General features: G+C 36.2%; 2 protein-coding genes across 4 annotated transcripts; one reads left to right on the forward strand and one right to left on the reverse strand.

The window, feature by feature from the left end:
• The first annotated feature begins 817 nt into the window (after window positions 1-817).
• LOC119072920 (acetyl-coenzyme A transporter 1-like) lies at window positions 818-2,912 on the forward strand. Of its 2 annotated transcripts, none has more exons than XM_037178239.1 (6): window positions 818-1,068; window positions 1,143-1,247; window positions 1,318-1,611; window positions 1,672-2,366; window positions 2,426-2,463; window positions 2,525-2,912. In XM_037178239.1, exons 1-6 carry the CDS (start codon window positions 939-941, stop codon window positions 2,892-2,894), a joined length of 1,632 nt encoding a protein of 543 aa, XP_037034134.1. In that variant the 5' UTR covers window positions 818-938; the 3' UTR covers window positions 2,895-2,912. The 2 variants fall into 2 exon arrangements, with proteins under 2 accessions (XP_037034134.1, XP_037034135.1); XM_037178240.1 differs by having other exon boundaries at window positions 841-1,068; window positions 1,323-1,611.
• LOC119072930 lies at window positions 1,982-13,428 on the reverse strand. Of its 2 annotated transcripts, XR_005086956.1 has the most exons (6): window positions 13,246-13,419; window positions 12,968-13,102; window positions 12,814-12,909; window positions 12,116-12,208; window positions 3,810-3,811; window positions 1,982-1,993 (listed from the first exon to the last, which is right to left on the reverse strand). XR_005086956.1 is itself a non-coding variant. In XM_037178251.1 (4 exons), the coding sequence occupies exons 3-4, from the start codon at window positions 12,860-12,862 to the stop codon at window positions 11,238-11,240; spliced, it is 1,020 nt and encodes a 339-aa protein (XP_037034146.1). In that variant the 5' UTR covers window positions 12,863-12,909; window positions 12,968-13,102; window positions 13,246-13,428; the 3' UTR covers window positions 11,068-11,237. The 2 variants fall into 2 exon arrangements, 1 of the variants encoding a protein (XP_037034146.1); XM_037178251.1 differs by lacking the exons at window positions 1,982-1,993; window positions 3,810-3,811 and having other exon boundaries at window positions 11,068-12,208; window positions 13,246-13,428.
• Between the last annotated feature and the right edge of the window lie 7,047 nt (window positions 13,429-20,475).

Here is a 20,475-nt window from a genome sequence, read left to right on the forward strand (position 1 = left end):
TCTGAAGAATATTCTACGAAACCTTGTGTAAGGAACGTGACATCTGGAGAGGTATTACGGCATCAATTCTCTTTCTTCCCTATTCTATGACAACTCTACTGACAGATTACGATTCACTATCTCACTAAAAGATGTCGCTGCTCGACGAATTTTAATAAAATAAAATACCATCGTGTAGCACATGACCACAGGACTACTGAACAGTAATCAGTTTTTCAATCGGCCCTTTATTTTCATGCAGTTTGCTAACGTTTCATCATATCCTTTTTTAAGATTATCATCGTCAAGTCGACTTTGCTGTTGATTTTGGCCTGTTGCTGTGAAATAGTAAATCATACTTTATCGGTAAGAGCCAGTACTCTCTCTAGCAACCAAACTACTTTTATTGAGGTGGTGAAAGAATCAAGTAGTGAAATTTCCATGTAGATTACAGCGTAGTCAGACAAAATTTAGGATAGTGTTTGTAGAATACAAAGAAATAAGGTGTGAATTTGACACAGAGAGCTAAGAGTTTGTTTGCTAGAGAGAGTATTGGCCAACCCTTTTTAGATCCATTGATACGATTGATACTTCGATATTCATACGTACTTTCGTATAGGGTAGCATACAGTGGATATCCTTATCAAATGTTGAATTTGTTTTACTCGGTAACCTCGAAGTTCATTTCAAAAACCTATTTATGAACCACTAAACACATCTACACTTCATATACTCCTATGACTATCTGTTTACCCTAATCAAATACAAATTAATGTTATATTATCATCCACTTCAACGACTGATTTGATAAGTCATGCTGCTGCCAGTCAACATTATGAGACTGAAGAAACTGATTTTTTCAGTCAACGAAAGTACTCTCGACAGACTTTATCACCAACGACTTGTGTACTAAATTGTATTAAGTGATTTTAAGTAGTTAAGTGATCGCATAGACAACAATGCCAAACCGTGACACAGCCGACACAGAAAACGAGAGTGGTGATAAAGTCAAAAATAGTAAAGAAAAATTCAATTTGAAAGGCGATTATGGCAATATTGCAATATTGTTATTGCTGTACATGCTGCAAGGTGATGAAAATACGATATATATGCCACTGATGAACCATCATCCACAATTTTTTGTTTGTATACCAATTTTGCAGGCATACCACTTGGTATTTCAAGCGCTGTTCCAATTCTCTTACAAAATCGAGGCGTTTCGTACAGTGAACAAGCCGGATTTACATTTGCCTACTATCCGTACACCAGTGAGTCCATTGTATTCCATAAAAATCAATTCAAGAGTCCAATATCAACATTGGTTTGCTTATCTGATAGTGAAGATATTATGGGCACCGATTGTGGATTCGGTCTACATTAAATGGTTCGGCCGGAGAAAAAGTTGGCTTGTGCCGACACAGTTTATTCTGGGTATATTCATGCTGTTTGTGGCTCATAATGTTGATGAATGGATGGGCAGACGTTCTGACAACAGTCCACAAATGGTCGTACTGACTTCAATCTTTTTTGTGATGTGGTTTTTAGCAGCTACCCAAGACATAGCGGTCGATGGTTGGGCTTTGACTATGCTGAAACGTGAACATGTTGGCTTTGCAGCTACGTGCAATGCTGGTACTTATTTTCGTTACATTCAGATTCATCAGTTCTTCGAATTTTTTTTTTAACTTGTAGTGGGCATGACTGCTGGTGGATTTCTCGGATATGTTGTGTTTCTTGTGCTAGAGTCGAAAGAGTTTGCCAACAAATACGTGTTCAGTGAACCGCGTGAAGAAGGTTTGATTACGTTGGCAGGTTTCCTGCAGTTTTGGGGAGTAGTCTTTCTAGGAGTAACGCTACTGATTGCCATATTTAAACGAGAAAGCCCTGAAGCTGCAGGGGAGCTGGAAGCTAATCCCGATTATGGTATTGCAAAAGCATATCCCATTCTGTGGAAGGTTTTGAAAGTCAAACCGATAATTAAGTTCGCCCTGATACTTCTAACGGCAAAGGCGAGCTTTGCCGCTTGTGATGCCGTTACCACACTTAAGCTAATTGATTATGGAATACCGAAGGATAAAATTGCTTTGCTGTCCATACCACTTGTGCCACTTCAAATATTGCTACCGTTTTTCATTAGTCGATTTACCACCGGACCGCATCCTATGACGTTCTACATAAAATCTTTTCCGGTTCGTCTCGTTATGACCGTTGTAATTGCGGCCTTTGTGTACGCAACACCTTCCATGATTGTGAACGACGGAACATCTAAGACGATACCATTTTACTTCTATGTCATCATAGTGACGATATACATGATTTATCAGGTTCCGCTTCGAGGAATGTTTGTCGCTGAAATGGCATTTATGTCCAGAATCTCGGATCCATTGGTTCGTTAAATTGATTCCGATAGATTCATGTAGGTGACTTATTAATATCTCATTGACAGGTCGGGGGAACGTACATGACACTATTAAACACAATCAGGTTTGAAGTGGACTGTTTGTGATAAGAAATCGGTGTCATAAATAAATGTTTTAATTTCTAGCAATCTGGGCGGAAGGTGGGTCAAAACGTTCTTTCTGTGGTTGGTCGATATCATAACATGGCAAGCGTGCATTCCCGATGTATCTTATCAAAGGAACGTAACATTTACACTCGCAGACAACCAATGTGCTGATGCAGTGGAAAAATTGGAATGCATCACAAATGGCGGTACTTGTCGAATCGATGTCGATGGATATTACATCGAAGTGGCGTTGAATGTTATTTACGGAGTGATATGGTACCAGTGGGGTAAAAGAGTCTTGTCTGATTTGCAAGAGGTTCCACGACATGAATGGCATGTTTTATCGAAACCACCGAAGGATGAGGAAGATATACCGCTTAGCGTTTTTAGTGACTCTACTAAAAATTAAATTGTAATTTATGGGAGTGTAACGCTGTGGTGACTTTTTGTGTAGTCGAGGATTCTGAAAGTTGTCTATCAAAATTTTAATTTTTTCCAATTAAAAAACAGAGGAAGAATACACTGTACCATCGGTAACGTCAGAGACAAGTCATTCCAACGAAACCATTGTGATCAATAAATTTTTTCTAAGGTTTCTAGCTGTTTACAACATTACGCATAGGACAAGAAGTAGTCTCTAATGTGTTAAGGAAGGTGAGAATGATGACCACCGACTCATTGAACATGGTAGTACTTAACCCTTTATCGACACATCACGATTAAATTCTATAAATCTTTCACTTCTTTTGTTCAACGTATCGCCTAGTGTTTCAAACAAATCTTTGGATACTAATAAACGACCGATAAATTAATTCAAAACTACCGATAAAAAATAATAAATGACCGATAAATACGGTACGGATAAAAAATAATAAAGTACCAATAACGAAATTCCCAAGTACCGATAAAAATATGCCAAACTACCGATAAGTTTTTACCGATAAAAAGTGCTGAAATACCGATAGATTGTTCATTTTATCGATAATTTTTAATTTTTTATCGGTAATTTATTATTTTCTATCGATCATTCATTATTATTTATCGGTAGTTTAATACTTTCTATCGGTATTTCGGTATTTTTAATCGGTAAATTATTATTTTCTATCGGTGCTTTCTATTTTTGATCTCTCGTATGTGTGTTATAATTTTGCTATTTTTCATTGAATTAAAGTCGAAGCATTATAATTTGATCGATTCTATTTATTTTTAAATAATTGTAGTTTTCGAAGAAATCATTTCGAAAACATTACAGTATAAAATCTTACACATGCGCATTAGAGCAGTTTACTCGCGGTATACCTGCGGGTAATCCGTTCAAATGCACGTCTCTAAGCTTTTATACTGTAATGTTTTCGAAATGATTTCTTCCACAGACTACAATTATTTAAAAATGAATTAAATGAGTAGAATCGATCAAATTATAATGCTCCGACTTTAATATAAACGTTGAAATAAAAAATTTAAAAAGACAGATAAAAAAGGAGGTAGAAAATTCAAAAAGGCATTGCTGTTGGTCTTTGTCTAGGTTGTCAATTATGCGAAGAACATAAATGTCTTTGTGGTAAAAACGTAAAACGTAAAAAATTATAGAAAGTGAATTTAGACGTTGATGTGGGAGTTACATCGGGAACTGGATTGTCAGTGATGTAAAGGCCATAGTCCAACTGATATCCTTTCGAACAACGACGGAAGGAATTGATCGCAAGTGATTGGAATTTGAGGATTTGAGCAACATAATCGGGAAGTTAGGAATTTGAACTAAGGAAGTAAGTCTATAACTATGACTGAAACCGGAGACGAATCATTGGATGGCGAAGAAAGCGCTATGATCAAGAAATTATTTGAATCGTTTGATATTTGGAACCTTGAAGTTATAAAATAATAAATTTAAGAGGTGCTCCAGGAAATGTGGAAAACCAACAAAATTTACCAAAAATTATCGAAATTTACCGAAAAATAAAGTCTTGTTTACGCTTAGACAAGAACCGATATTTAACACCTCAACACCGGTAGCAAAGTTCGTAATCCGGCCGGCAATGCAACTTCATGGGATCGAAATAACATTCATCCTCTTAAGCATAAATAAATGTTTTGTTGGTTGTTACTAAGGCAGATTGAACGGTGGGAGCAGGCATTTAATTTATTGGATTTATTTCGATGATGTCAAATAAGATAGCACGATCTCATAATGCTGAAATTCCACATCGTTTGGTCTATTTGGTAAAATGTGGTAAAAATAAGAAAGAAGCAGTTGAATGTTGTATATGCCCAAATAAGTCTTTGATTTAAGAAAAATATTTTTCCCAACAATAGGAATATGACCAATGAAAAATAGCAAAATTATAACACACATACGAGAGATCAAAAATAGAAAGCACCGATAGAAAATAATAATTTACCGATTAAAAATACCGAAATACCGATAAAATATAATAAATTATCGATAAATAATAATGAACTACCGATAGAAAATAATGAACTACCTATAAATAATAATGAATGATCGATAGAAAATAATAAATTACCGATAAAAAATTAAAAATGATCGATAAATTGAACAATCTATCGGTATTTCAGCACTTTTTATCGGTAAAAATTTATCGGTTGTTTGGAATATTTTTATCGGTACTCGGGAATTTCGTTTATCGGTCATTTATTATTTTTTATCGGTAGTTTTGAATAAATTTATCGGTCGAATATAATATCCCCAAATCTTTTACTTAATTTCTAATATATAAAATCACATTAACCTGAGGTCTTCAATTATTTTTATGGTTGCTGTCGATAACAGATGAAGGAACCAAAGGTGCAGGAAACTACTGTTACTGATGCAACAAGAACAAGTGTGTGTTCCCAAAATTTCGATATATTACAAATGTGTTCTACAGCAGAACAAATTTGCCAAAGAGATTAGTTTTTTGGTCATTATCCAGAGACGATACAGCTAGGAATAAGTTTGGAAGAGAGAAAATTCTTTGGTATTTAAGGGATTTCCTGTAGGAACTGCATTCATGAGGTCGAGTGAGGAAGAAATGGTTCCATTCTGGGGTTTTCGCACAATTCCCGATTCTAGAACATCAGGCCCCACCTTTTGGGCGGGTCAGGTCCCTTGACTGACAATTTTTTCAATATATTTTTAATCAATTTCATTTTATTTTCCGTTGTTAATCTTCCGAAACATCACAAATAACTGTTATAAAACCTTCGCTTGAGTACAAGTTTTTTGGAAAACCACTTTTTCTGTTCTCTATTTTCTTGTAAATTTGCGGCCAGATTTTTAATCAACAATACATAAATAGACAGAGACTCGTGTGAATTACGGCACTCGCTCTGCCCGCAAACTTCCCACTCGTATAAGTCGTCTATTATTCAGTTTTAGTCTTATTGTTAAACAAAAGTAAAAGATGCGAATTTGGAACGATTAGAGGACTCTTTCACTTCGGTACAATATAAAATAGGACGGTAGACGTTCTTCCGGTGTTGAGGAATTTCGCGCCGTGTCATTCACAATAACCCACAAAGTGACATTTTCCTTATACAAAATATAAGGCGCGGCGCGAAATTCCTAGCAGTCGTTCTTCCCTTACACTTATGTACCCCCCGGTACTTTCTATATTCACAAAACCTTTAATCATGAATAAAATAGCACGACTCGTGCGAATTACGGCCCTCGCTTCGCTCTGGCCGCAAACTTCACACTCGTGCGAGTTTTAAAGTTTTCTGTTTGATTGTTTTTTTAGTGTCATTCCATACATTTGAATAACGATTCAGAAATTGGTTTTTCATAAAATTTTATAAATATTTTATGTCATGGCGTGAAATATACTAATTTTGCCTGTAATAGCTGACTATCACCGTTGTAGAAAACTATCATGAGTGATAGCTGACTTTCACCTGACTATCTCTGACTATAGCTGACTATCACCGTGATAGCTGACTATCACCGTGATAGCTGACTATCACCGTGATAGCTGACTATCACCATGATAGCCAACTAACATGCGCGATAACTAATATAACCGACAAAATCAGACATCAAAGTAATCTTTTTCGATTGATTGAATTTTCCAACAGTGGGAAATACTGTTTTTCTGGAATAACTTCCAGATCCTTAATCCCACATATCCCATCTTCGAACTTAACCTCAGGAATTCAATTCTGCGTCGATTAAAAAAATAAAATTGGTAATTGGTTGATAATTACTCAAGTTATCGTGTATACAAGCAAAATATTGGGACAAACAATTCCGTTTTTCATAACATTTCATACAACCTTTGGTATACAAACATTCTAGGGTATTTTCCGGCATAAGACCCTGACTTACAGCCAAGGGAATTAGAATTTTGAAGGTTGATTCAGGTTTTTTTTATTGGTTTCTTACTGAAGTTTCGGGATGGTGAAGGAGGTTGGTTCCTTCAAATACATGACTACACATGGTCCATCATCTTCCCAGTTGTAGAACTCATGTTTATGGATTTTTATGGGCTTCTTACTGGACTTTTGAGTTTATTAAGGTTGTTGGACTCCACAAGGTCCGATGTATTCCCATCAGTTTAGGAATGTTGGTGGACAAGGTTTTTGGGTTCCTTTCTGTACTTTCAGAATTATTGATGTGGTAAATGTGGAGGGTATAATTGGGAAGTGGATAAATGTATAACATAGACACAAATGAAAGTAAAATAAATTTTCATTAACTCTCGCTCTTTGTTCCCTAACTAAAATAAACATCAACAACAAAAACAAGGCATTATGACGGATTCTGTGTTACGTATTGCGAATGGCGAATGTATTATGAATGGTCATTTTGAGTGGCAAAGCGTACCGCGAATGGTCAACATACTTCGAACAGTCAACGTACGGCTAGCATACGAACGGTCAGTCAACAACGGTCACGGTAAGCGCACGAGCAACAACAAAAACAAACCCACTTCATCTAGGGTATCCATTAACTACTTATTAACCATTTATTAAGCATTCAACGTAGTGACTATTCGCAGGTGCCTGCCAATAGCCAAATTATTATTAAAGATACTATTGGCAGTCAATCTTCTTTATACAAAATGCTATTGGCAGGCAAACTTGCCAGCGAGTAGTGTTTTCCCCTTTACAGAGGCTATTGGCAGGCGCCTGTACTTGCTATTTCCTCGAGGGTCTGCGGTACCTTCAATGTTTATATACTTTGCTAAATATCCGTTAAAAAAATCTGTTCTAGTGCTATGCTTTAACTCATACAATAGGTTTTCTCCCAAGTGCATCAACGAAATGTGAAATTTCAACCACAGAGCCAAAAAATGGTGTTGATAAAATATTCGCAAAAACGTTGGTTGAGGCTACGGCTCTGCGGATGAAATTTGACATTTTATTTGTACTTGGAACAAATCTATGAAAACGATTCATCTATCCGTACAAGAGCGACACAGTACCCCAAATAAATTTAGTTTTCGGTTAGAACTGGATGTATACATGATGGTGAAACTTATTGTAAGTCTCCGATTTCTTTGATAACTTAGATTGTATTTTAACCTGTCACATACGGCTATTCATATGTTATCGATAACGACGACAAAAATAATGACAAGCTCTGTGTAATATGGTCCTTTATATAGTAAAATTCATGTTAAAGAAATTGAAGTACAAGATTTGAAATTAACCAATTAAACATACTTTGATCGATGGAAGTAATAGACCCGATAATAATACTGGTCATGTGCTAGCCGTCTGTAACAGGTTGAAGCAAGTAATGTGAAAGATTTTATTCCAGTGACTGAAAGTCAGGGTCTAATGACAGAAAATCCATAATAAACTCACTTTGACATTTTGAAATTCTACATACGTAAAAACGGTAAACACATTAACCAAAATAACTTTTTATCACTCGAGAGTTTTTCACAATAATCAGAGAAAATACCCTATCGTTTCAGTGGTTTTTAGTGGAAAAAGAACATCAGTTTGCGTGAACTTTTACACCTCTATTTAACCCATGTCCCAAATGGAACGAACAAAAGCTCCGCGTCCGGTACTTTGACGAACAAAAAATCTTTTTTTATTAATTCTAAAATCTATTGACAATATCACCTAAGGAACCTGACTCACCCAAGTGGTGGCCCCTAGTTTGAATCTGTAGAAATAACTCAGATCAAAATGAAGTAATAGATTCGATAACTAAATTGATAATAGTTTTTACTTGATACATTTACATTGCCTATTCACGTAAATCACAGTACGTACGTGGGTCCAAATTTTATTTTGACAAGTGAAAATACCGCCCACTCCTTCGGGTCGGGCTACAACGTCCCAACTCGTCAAAATAAAAATTTGTACCCACGGACGTAATCTACTATAAATCAATGTTACATTGTACATAATTGCAGTGTGATAAGCTCTATTAGAGAACTTTAGCAAATCACACAATAACGACAAAACCAATAATTTCCAACAATAACGAAAACGATATTGACACGGAAAAATTTTATCATTGTGAATGAGGCGGGATGGGTAAATATGTTCACAAATCATGGTGTGTTAAGTGGTGGCAGAATTCGAATTCTTTCATTTTGTGTTTAAAGTTTTTGAATCCGATTGATTTGACATTTTCAAATGAAAGTCACACAGAGGATATAAGCGTTTCATGTGAAAATAATAAATTTATATGAATCTCTCGATAGACCAGTGTTGACAATACAATACAATTTCGAATTTTGATAAATAAATTCTGGTTTTAGTCTTCACAAGTTGTCAAGGATTTACTTTGAATTAGCACCTCCAACTTGGGATAACTTATAAATGTAAAATTGAATCCTTGTGAAATAAAATCGCTGATTTAGCCTATCGGTTTAATCAATGGGAATTTTTGGAAAAAAAAGAAAGACAAACGAGAGGAAACATCACCAGTCTTCAGTTTTAGGACGTGTGCTGAGAAAATCACTTGTTGAGGTAGAAACAACGATTTATGCACAGGACAACTGAAATAGACAAACGCCCAAATGAATCAAGACTCGAATTTATGCTCCAGTAGATCATGTAATCCAGTATATCTCCAGCAATCCAGTATATTTGAGTTTATTCGAATATATCCTATCCGCTATATTGTGTATAAATGTGTTGACAGAATCGTCAGATCGTTGATTGTTTATTTAATTTAGAATTGTTGTCTACAACGTGTGTCTCTGAAACATACATAGATTTATTGAAATCTGTAGACTAGAACATTCTGAAGCTAGTGGAAATGAGATGGAAAAATTAGCTTGCCTTTTGACGACATAATTTAGAGAACAAGTTGTGTTGTGGTGAGCATAACCTCACAAACAGCACGTGGGGCACATGCTCACCCGAAACACATTTTGAAATTCATTCGCTGCTTTTCAGATTTTTTTTCTTTCGTGTAACTCCCTGTACCATCCAAATAGACACGTTTAGACAAAAATTCTAAATTTTGTAAGTTGACTCAAAATTTCTAGTTGTAAGACAATTATTATTGAGAGTCAAAAATTGCGCAACCAATCAGAGGATGCGATTTTATATTTGGCTCGAGTGCTTTATGAAACAGCAGCATGAGACAAATATAAAATCGAACCCTCTGATTGGTTGCGCAATTTTTGACTCTCAATAATAATTGTCTTACAACTGGAAATTTTTAGCCATAAACAAGAAATTAAATAAGATTGTCCACATAACAGATTTTTATGTTAGTACACCCGCTTATCGTAAAATTCACCAGCAGTCAAACTGAGCTATCAATGGAAAGCTTAGATAATGTAAGTTACAACTAGCATATTAGGTTCACATTAAGCGTCATCAGTACCAGCCCAGATCTGTCAAAAGTTAACACAGATTTTGAAAATTTTTGTTGTACATTTTTTCCAACATCTATCAATGAATCTAATCAAACTAGGCATGCCCCGAAAGTATTTGATGAGCCCACTCTCACCCGGAACGATCGTTTATAGCGGCAAAAAACTAGGCTAAAAAACACCCTTTTTCCATCTTCGGATATCTTCAACCAGGAACCAAGTGTAGCTCGAGACTGTGTGATGCCTGTTTTGTGGTCTACTGGCACCTTTCAAACCATGCGTATATTCATCCCAAACGAAATAATAGCACTTCTTCACTGCTATTATTTCACCTAGGCTTAGATAAATATTTTAAAGATGAATATCTGCTGTTAAGAAAGTTGTCCGGTGCACAAATTATATTTTTCTACTTCAATTTAATTTCTTTTAAAGTACTTCAGAAAATTTTTTAATTCTGCCACCACATAACACACCTTGATTTGTAAACATATTTACCCATCTCGTTCCATTCACAATGATAAAATTTTTCCGTGTCAATATCGTTTTCGTTATTGTTGGAAATTATTGGTTTTGTCATTATTGTGTGATTTGCTAAAGTTCTCTAATATGCGAACAGGCGTCTACGTTGATGGACACCCACCTGGCCAAAAAATGATGATTCTGTCCACTAAAATTCCAGAGCACAGAGTGTTCACATTCTGTTTACAAAAGAAATTCAGGTGTACAGAGTGTGCACACTAACGAAAAAGAACTAAGGCGCATATAGTTTGCTTACGACGTTATATTTCCGTAATGAAATGTTTTGCCAAATTTAAGACTTTGGTCTTCAACATTAATTTACAAAATTATGAAACTGAATTGCGCCATTTTATGCAGTAACATTAATACGAATACTTTTACACTATTATTTACTCACATATATGTGTATACACTGGTTCCAACTGTCCATTGAGTCCAAGTAATCATTTTTTGGGTTGGTGTTGCCTTTCAAAAGATTCGACAGCCGATTCAAATACTGGTTCCAACTGTTCATTGAATCCCAGTAACCATTCTTTGCGTTGGTGTTGCTTTTCAAAAGAATCGACATCCGATTCAGATTCTGCAACAAGTGTCATTGACATGACGGAACTATGACCCGATTCCCGCCGTGTTGTTTCAGTAGAACAGTCACTCGATAGTGCCACAGACACTAATGGACCATTTTCGTCATTCTCGCTTGGCGAAATATTCTTCTCATCGACTTCAATTCCAGCTTCATCAAATTCCGATGGTACGACAGACGTCGGCGTATCGCATCCAACATTATTTTGTTTCGGTGCAGTGAATTTTGGTGCTTCAATCTCAGATTCATCACATACAGATGATGTCTCAGACATCGTTGCATCGTATTCTTCAGATTCGCCGGACTTCGATGATGCCGACGACATGAATGTATCGCATTCAACATTATCTTCTTTCGGTGTAGTACATTTCGTCACTTCAACGTCAGATTCATCTAATTCCGATGATGTCTCAGGCATCGTTGCATCGTATCCTTCAGATTCGCCGGACTTCGATGATGCCGAAGGCATGAATGTATCGCATTCAAAATTATCTTCTTTCGTTACTTCAACGTCAGATTCATCGAATTCCGATGATGTCTCAGACATCGTTGCATCGCTCTCTTGACTATCTTCTTTCGGTGTACTCCATTCCGGTATTTGAGGTTCACATTTCACTGACATGGTCACTGACGACGTTCCGTTCTTCTTGTCATATTCCGTTGGTGTAGTGGTGACACGTACTTCAGCAGTACGAGTTATCGATGATACGATGATTGGAGTTAAAGTAACGCCGAAACTTGAACTCTTCGCTATTCTGCCGAGTTTTTTACGCATTACTCGCGCTTTGGCTTTTTCATGTTTGAAGAGTTGAATTTCTTTTTTCTTTTTCCCTGAAAATAAGAAGAGAGTAGCATTTGATTTCAGTTCGAGAGAGTCTCGATTTATCATATAAATCGACAAAGATTATCTAACAGTAAATTACAACTACAGTCGGCGACTCTGAAATATTTCATTTCATTTCAACAGTTCATTTCGATTCAGCTGTTTTTCAGCTGGTTAGCTCATGGAACGGCTGAAATTGTTAAACGAGTGCACGCACGCGTCAGTTGTGAAACCATATACAGACGTAAACAGCTGAAACGAAATGAGTAACTTATTTCAGAGTAGCCAACTGTCCCATCGAAGTCGTGTGATTACTAAAATCCGAACTAGGCGAAATCAGATTGGTGTAGTTTCGGCCAATGAAAGTGTAAACCAGGTATGGTCGATTGTCCGTCCGGAGGACATAAAAATTTGATTTTCATACTTAAACGCACTCATTTTCATATTATTTTGACATAAAATGTGAGTGTGTTTAAGAAGAATTCGCCGATCGACCATACCTGTTCTATACTTTCATTGGTTTCGGCTAGCTGACGTCATGTCATCATCAAAGGATCGCTTGACCACACATTTATTTATGAACTGAGATGAAATTGAAAGACTTTTGTCATACCGATTGAAAATTCACGCTTCAAATCAGGAGTTACGTGTTGGTTACCCATTGGTTATATTCAGCAGAATAGCCGGTCCACTTTATACAATATTCAATCTGAAAATTGAATCGAAGTGTCGTTCAAAGCGCCCCAATTAAAATTCCATTGTGCTACCTTAGTTGGGATTGCCCTTATGTCAAGGATTTTATCAGCTGCAAACACTTGCGGATCGTCAACGTAGACCTCGCACAATCGCTCATTTTCCAAATCTCGACACATTTGTTGAGCCTCTACGTTCAGAACTCTCGCCTGTTATCAAAAAGTATTAGAAATTATGGCAATCAACTGCATAACGCTTCGTAACAAAGGAAGGGAACAAATGAGCGACCAGACATGCCGTTAATCTGTTATTGATAGCTCTGCTCTGGTTGAACAAATCATCAAACAATTACCATTATTGATCAAACATAAATTTACAGGTAAACGAATGGTGAACGGTTACAACACAAAAAATAAATTTTTGATATCAAAATATATTTTTGCGAATCACGTTGATGACTTTTGCACAAAATGGTATGACTTTTCAGTGGTAATAACTCCATCAACAGAGCCGAAAGACAATGAAGATGTCATTGTAGTGTTCTGACTGGCAGTCAGTGACTGCTGTGCCGTACAACGATATTGAGAGTCGCGTAATTCGACATTTCCATGGAAGTCTGTATGAAATCTGTATGAAAAAGAAACGGAATACTTTGCGGTTGTCCAAACGCAAAACCGATATTAGGGATCCGGTGTTTTGACTTGACTTGACTCGACTTGACTTGAGTAACCAAAACGTGCTCCTGTGAGCGATCCCATGAGAACATTGTACGTGAGGACTTTGGCATGATTGTGAGTCATACCCTAATCCCCCCCTTTTCGTTCTCCTTGATACTGTTCAAAGCACACATCACTAAATGTCTTGACTTTACAATTCAACTACCACCCATTGACATTTATGTGTGTTCTGAATTCACGCCGTAAGTGTGCCTAAAATTTGAATTTTAAGTGAACGATTCGATGAAAAAGTGAACCGAAAAGTGCATTTCAACGCTTCATTGTATGAAAATGACGCTACGTTAGAAAGACCTCCGCACTTTCCATTTTGAATTTCGACCGCACTTACGGCGTGAATAATATCAGTGTAGGGCACACCACTCTGGTCTACTTTTTTCCTTATAACTAACTCAACCACCGTCGCACGATCTATGTGGTCGGACTAGCTACATTATGTAATTTGTAAATAGCTACTTTATCATCTTTCATCAATTACCTTTTCCACTTGTCTTTACCTTTTCTTATACTGTTACGCTTTTTAGTTCCTGTCATAATCGTCCTGTCTCATACATCGTTCCATCATTAATGATTTTGTGTCCACGGTTGACTTTATTTTTAGCATTGCACTTCAAGAGTGGTAAGAAAATCTTGATAGGTTCCGATTCTAATCTGATTTATCATTAACTTGAAAACTGCACCTGCCCCATTCGGGCCTACGAACTTCGCAGGCCCACTAAACCGTTGAAGAAACAAGCTGTCGGCAATGAGGGAGGTGAACCCATTGCCTTTCCTTCTCAATGCCAAGGAATATGACGAATGGCATTAATATAGCCGTACAAGTTATTGTTGGATCGCTCATTTGTCAGTTATTACTTCGCAGTTCTTCATTCATTCTACCAGGGTTCCGGCATAACGTTATTTTTAACGTTATTTTTTGTTACGTGGACGTAACGTTACAAAAACGATTCAAATGTAACGTTATTATCATAACGAAAAATTTAATGGTACATTTGTTACAGTTACACAATCTAAAACGGTTTTTGCTAACGAAATGTTTTTCGGTACATCTCGTAACGTTACAAGAAAACGAAAATTTTTCCGGTACATCTCGTAACGTTACAAGAAAACGAAATTCTTTCCGTTACATTCCGTAACGTTACCATGATACGGAATATTTTTCGATAAATGAAATAATGTTAAGACAATTAACTGTTCCAATACAGTATCTTGAAAATTAGAGTAAATTACAGTAATAGCCTGGTCTAAAGGGAGGTTTATACGAATATTTTCTATCGTAAATGTTTTTTTTATTGAATTTTGAAGTAATATAATTATAAAACGGAGCATTTATCATGAAATTTTTGTATTTTTATTGTTTACAGCTCCGGAAACCGCAACTTTTTTGACACTAATTCTTTTTTATTTCTGTAACGTTACAATCTTTCCAAAAACGGTTTCGTTTCTCTTTGTAACGTTAAGCCATACCGCAAATAAATTCGTTTTACTTCGTAACGTTAAGGCATACCGGAAAAAATTTGGTTTTACTTCGTAACGTTAAGCCACACCGGAAAATATTTCGTTTCTCTTTGTAACGTTACGCTATACCGGAAAAAATTTCGTTTCTCTTTATAACGTTAAACCATACCGAAATAATTTTTCGTTAACCGAAAAAGCAAAAGTTCTATTTCGAAACGGTACGAAGTGAAACTTTTATGATAAAGTTTTAACGTTAAGGAACCCTGCATTCTACAGATACCTGTCCTCCCTTCGTTTTACTGTTTTTACGACAGAATCGGTTATTGCGTCATTGGCGTGACATCTCCCTTGCCTGGTGCGTCTAAGCCTCAAAACTTGCTTGGCCTCACTCATGTGTTGAGCAGGTTTTCTTCAAATCATTGGTAGTTCTTCAGTCGCAGCGCGGATATGAGCCAACTTCATGAGCTTCACTGCTTGCGCTCAAAATTTTTCTGTCATTGAACTATGAACAAATTTCCTGCACATGGATCAAATTCCTAAAGTATTCGAAGCGCGATCCCGTAAAACATACTTTCGAAACGGTTTTGATGCGAAAACATAATAAATCGAAGGAATAAATATAAATTTTATTAAACAAGAATAGACCGGCTAAAGCCTGGTGAGGTCTTTTTTCTAATTTCTGTTTGGAACTACCAACTACCAACTATTGGACCTACCAAAACTACCACATTTTCGAATTGCAATGTAAACTGTGAACTATCGGTTATCAGATAACAAATAATTATTATTTGCCTGGTGTCGATATGCTCATGGTGGCTTTGCTATTTTGAATGTCAATCCAGCTCACAACTACCAAAACTACCGACTACCAAATTTTCGATTTATAAATAGGCGAGCAGTTAGAATAATTTCGTCAGTCGGTGCGTAGTTCTCGAATAGTAAACATCTCTTCCCCAAAAATTACGTTTGGTAGTCAATTATAGCCTTGGTAGTTCAACTACCAACTACCAAATTTTCGAATTGCAATGTTAACTGTGAGCTATCGGTGATCAGATAACAAATAATTATTATTTGCCTGGTGTCGATATGCTCATGGTGGCTTTGCAATTTTGAATGTTAATCCAGCTCGAAACTACCAACCACCAAAAATACCAACTACCGACTGAGAGCTACCAAAACTACAAAATTTGTGGAACAGACAGACGGACAGACAGACAGACAAACCGGCCATAATAGGGTATTCTTTCTAGAAGAAAAAAGACCTAAAAATTTACAGAGCAAATATTTTCACGTCCGTCTTACTCGCACAGCCTACTTCATATTAGGGATCCGGTGTTTTGGATATTTTAAATTAATCTTCTGGTCAAAGTAAAAACGCGTTTAATATTTAATAGCATCATCAGGGCATGTATACGATTCTGCAAATTATAAAGAAAAAACTTATTTCTCAGCAAAATCGTAACATAAAACTGATAACAAAAAACATTTTTGTCCTTCTTAACGACGAGACAATTTTTAAGATTTATCAGTTTGGGACGAAACACAGATCTGTTGATCCAACGCACTGTCAGTGCTTTGGTTGATCCTTTCTTTCCATTCCCGGTCATCATGTAAGTCATGGCAGCCTTCCTGTTGCCGATAGGAACCTGTCTAAGATGTCAGGTCCTACTGCAGCAATTTTCGAAAGGAACCACCTCGTAGTCTCCGAGCATCCTGCGTCTTAATTCAAGAAATTTGGGGCATATCAAGTGTGCACCCGTTTCTTCTGATAGAACTTGCATTGAGACACCTCAAACATTCTCCTTATGGTCTTTTCTATGTTCCCCCACCTTTTGCCTTCACTTACTGCTGTAGAAATGTTAGAGACAACGATTTTATTTCATGAGGCTCTTTTGAAATTCTTTGGTTATTGATGAAAATGTGGATAAAGAGATCTGTTTTGCAGCGATTGGTGAGCAGATAGGTTTCCTTAACGTATTCCTAGTTTAAGAACTTCCGGATTTTGGTGGACAAATGTTTTTGGGTTCCTTTCTGTACTTTTAGAATTATTGATGTGGTAAATGGTTGGTTCCTGTACAGACGTTGACTGAAGTTGTATTGCAATAATGCTGTGTAGAGCAATGAAAGTACAGAACAGGTATGGCCAATCGAAAAATTCATCTTGAACGCACTCACAAATTGTGTCAAAATAATATGAAAATGAGTGTGTTTCATGGCGGAAATCAAATTTTTATGTCCTCCGGACGGGTTATAGACCATACCTGTTTTACACTTTCATTGGTGTATAGGGCAGGCAATATAACGATTTTGATGTTCTTCGAATGATTTTCTTCGACTAGTGATATAAGTAGTTTTGGAAGTGCATACGTACAAAACAGCTGATTCCGCATTTGTTTACTCAACAATTTTTACAACCAAAGTTTGACCCAAAATTTTTTCGAAAGAAATTTTTTGTCAAAAACGAAGTTGTTGAAGCTATCAAAGTGTGGAAGATTTTACATGATTCTTTCGAAGTTGCTGAGATCAGAAGAGAATACAGGCTGGTGGATATGCTTGCAGCCTATAAACGGTTTCAAATACCAACTAAAATATTAAATTTACTTCAAATTCATTATGGCAAGCGGTCTTAAGTGCAATTTTAGCAGTTAACCCATAAATTCCCCCATTGAATGAAAAATAAAAGTCGAAAAATTCGATGAAATATGTTTGGTGATTAGCTATCTGAACCTTCCAGCAAATTTTCTAACGCCATATCGTGGAGTGTGTTTTTCCGACTAACTTTTTCGGAAACAAAAACATAAAATATATCGCGCTATTAAAAGCTATTATCTTCCACATATATACACTCCACATCCACATATAATAATGTTCGAGCATTTTATTCCCCATTATAACTAAAAATTTGTGATAAATCTGTTTTAAGATATTTCATTGCGTTATACCTATGTACTCACAGCATACACACGGCACATACTTACATTACGGCACGTTAAGCATTGGCATTCCGTATACATAAACATTATGGTAAATATATGCAATTCATTTCTGCAACCCTTGGCGTAACCTTTTTCCGAATGTTGTTTTTTCTGGTTGTACCCGCATGTAAAATGGCTTATTTAATTTTCATAAATTTCTTCCACCCACTTGAACTTTTACCGAAAAGATATTTCGTATTGTCTATCGGCTGGTAAAAGAGCGAAGAAGACATTTGACTTTCAAAAATTTATTTATTTTTTTCTCTTCTTGTTAATAAAACGTACAATAAACAAGGCCATATTGGAATTTTTTCAAGTTTGTTTTGTGGGATTCTGTTTAGCATTCAGCATAATATTCATTTCTCGTTGTCGTTGTTTTTTTTTTCTGTTCGCTTTTATAGGGTGGTGCAACATATGTATTCATTTCATATGCATATTTATTCATGCAGAGAAATTGGAAGATATAAAAGGAACTCGTTGCCAAATTAGTAGATATGTTTTTGGGGTGGTAAACTGTAACTAGTCGCTTAAATAACCCAGAATAATCTCGCAGTAATCGTTGTTCGACAATCCAAAGCAGAGTTCTAGAGACATTGTGTATCGGGGATGTACGGATTTGTATTGCTCTATGTAAATTTAATTGTCATCCGGAAGCATTCAATGTTTTCTGTTTTTTTTTTGTTGGCCAACAACACGACAATTTGAACTAAATTGTCTGGGCTGGAAGATTATCAAATGCTGATTTTATGAGTGCAGAAAGTTTGTACAACAAATGATTGACAATAAAATTACTGTCTTAGCTAAAACACGTAAATGAACCGAACAGCATAGACTCAGCTGAATAATGATTGGCGCTGATTTAAAGAGGCTATCTTTTTCCAGACTCACACAAGTCTAGCAAAATAGTTAATTGTTTACGGAGGAGAGAAAATAAGAAATTTTAGCAAGAGCGAAGTTTTACCACCTGAGCGAAGCGAGGCACGTAAATCTTTTGTGTTGGAACTATTTTTCCCCGAGGTGAGCCCTACGTTTTTCATGTGTGCGCGGTGTGAATAACGGCTTTTCTACAGAAAAAACGCTAACATCAGTTCATTATGACGTTGCAAACAAAGACTAAGTGACAATTCAGGTGAGATGAAAATGACTGATAAACCGTTGAGAAAGTAGAAATTTTCTCACCAGAATTGTCAACAGACAAACAGTCAACAAAATGCCATTTTGTCAAACCATTTTAAATGGAGGAAATAAGATTATTCACACCACACATCTGAATAGTAATGTTTGCGTCCGTTTACTTCAATTGATGTGTGGGCATTTTCATTGGGTATGACAGTAAAATTTCCACTAAAATTTCAAGACCAAAATAATGTTGTTCCTAATCAAGTGGAGGTTACAGATACCTTCAATCTCCAAAGATTCATTTCAAGGTCATTAGGAAAACATTTCATTTTCCCCATAATATCTTCTTCAAGAAAAAAGTTTTTCACGACGCAGCAGACGAGAAAATAGTAATTTTCTACCCTCCGCTAAGACTTTAAAACCCTTTGCTTTAAAAACGAGCCATCAGAACAGTCGGAGCGTTTGCTGCGACTGAGCCCCGTACAAACCCGTATATCTATTGCGTACGTGACCCTAGTGCGTCTGTCACCCTACTTTGACCGTAAGCCTATGCGCCGGTTAAAGTAGTTAAAGTAAAATTATTATGTAATGTGTACATCTTAGAAATTGCGCATAGCGCAATTACGAAGCCCCGTACGACGTTCCTTTCAAATAAAACAAAAATTTCAAATAGTCCTAAAATCTTAATTTATTGAGTATAAATACACATAGGGCCCTAGTAGCGGCCTTAGTCCAAGGACCCAAATTTAATTTTTTTTTCAACAACATTCTATTCGGCCTTTGATTACCTTCCAAATAACACACAAATTACGAAAAACGAATGAAATTTACTCGAGTTCAATGTAAAATACACATAGGGCCCTAGTAGTGGCCTTAGTCCAAGGACCCAAATTTAATTTTTTTTGAACAACATTCTATTCGGCCTTTGATTACCTTCCAAATGAAACAAAAATTACGAAAAACGGATGAAATTTGCTCGAGTTATATGTAAAATACGCATAGGGCCCTAGTAGCGGCCTTAGTCCGAGAACCCAAATTTAATTTTTTTTCAACAACATTCTATTCGGTGTTCGATTATCTTTCAAATGAAACAAAAATTACGAAAAACGGATGAAATTTGCTCGAGTTATATGTAAAATACACATAGGGCCCTAGTAGCGGCCTTAGTCCAAGGACCCAAATTTAATTTTTTTTTTCAACAACATTCTATTCGGTGTTCGATTATCTTTCAAATGACACAAAAATTACGAAAAACGAATGAAATTTACTTGAGTTCTATGTAAAATACACATAGGG

The sequence above is a fragment of the Bradysia coprophila genome (genome assembly GCF_014529535.1).
Source record: "Bradysia coprophila strain Holo2 chromosome IV unlocalized genomic scaffold, BU_Bcop_v1 contig_84, whole genome shotgun sequence".
NCBI classification, from domain to species: Eukaryota; Metazoa; Arthropoda; class Insecta; order Diptera; family Sciaridae; genus Bradysia; species Bradysia coprophila.

Coding starts and splice junctions, on each gene's coding strand:
- LOC119072920 (XM_037178239.1), top strand. CDS start 939: ATGCCAAACCGTGACACAGCCGACACAGAAAACGAGAGTGGTGATAAA. Junction 1,069..1,142: donor ATTGCTGTACATGCTGCAAG/GTGATGAAAATA, acceptor CCAATTTTGCAG/GCATACCACTTGGTATTTCA. Junction 2,367..2,425: donor CCAGAATCTCGGATCCATTG/GTTCGTTAAATT, acceptor TCTCATTGACAG/GTCGGGGGAACGTACATGAC.
- LOC119072930 (XM_037178251.1), bottom strand. CDS start 12,862: ATGGGTAACCAACACGTAACTCCTGATTTGAAGCGTGAATTTTCAATC. Junction 12,209..12,813: donor GAAGCGTGAATTTTCAATCG/GTATGACAAAAG, acceptor TCTTATTTTCAG/GGAAAAAGAAAAAAGAAATT.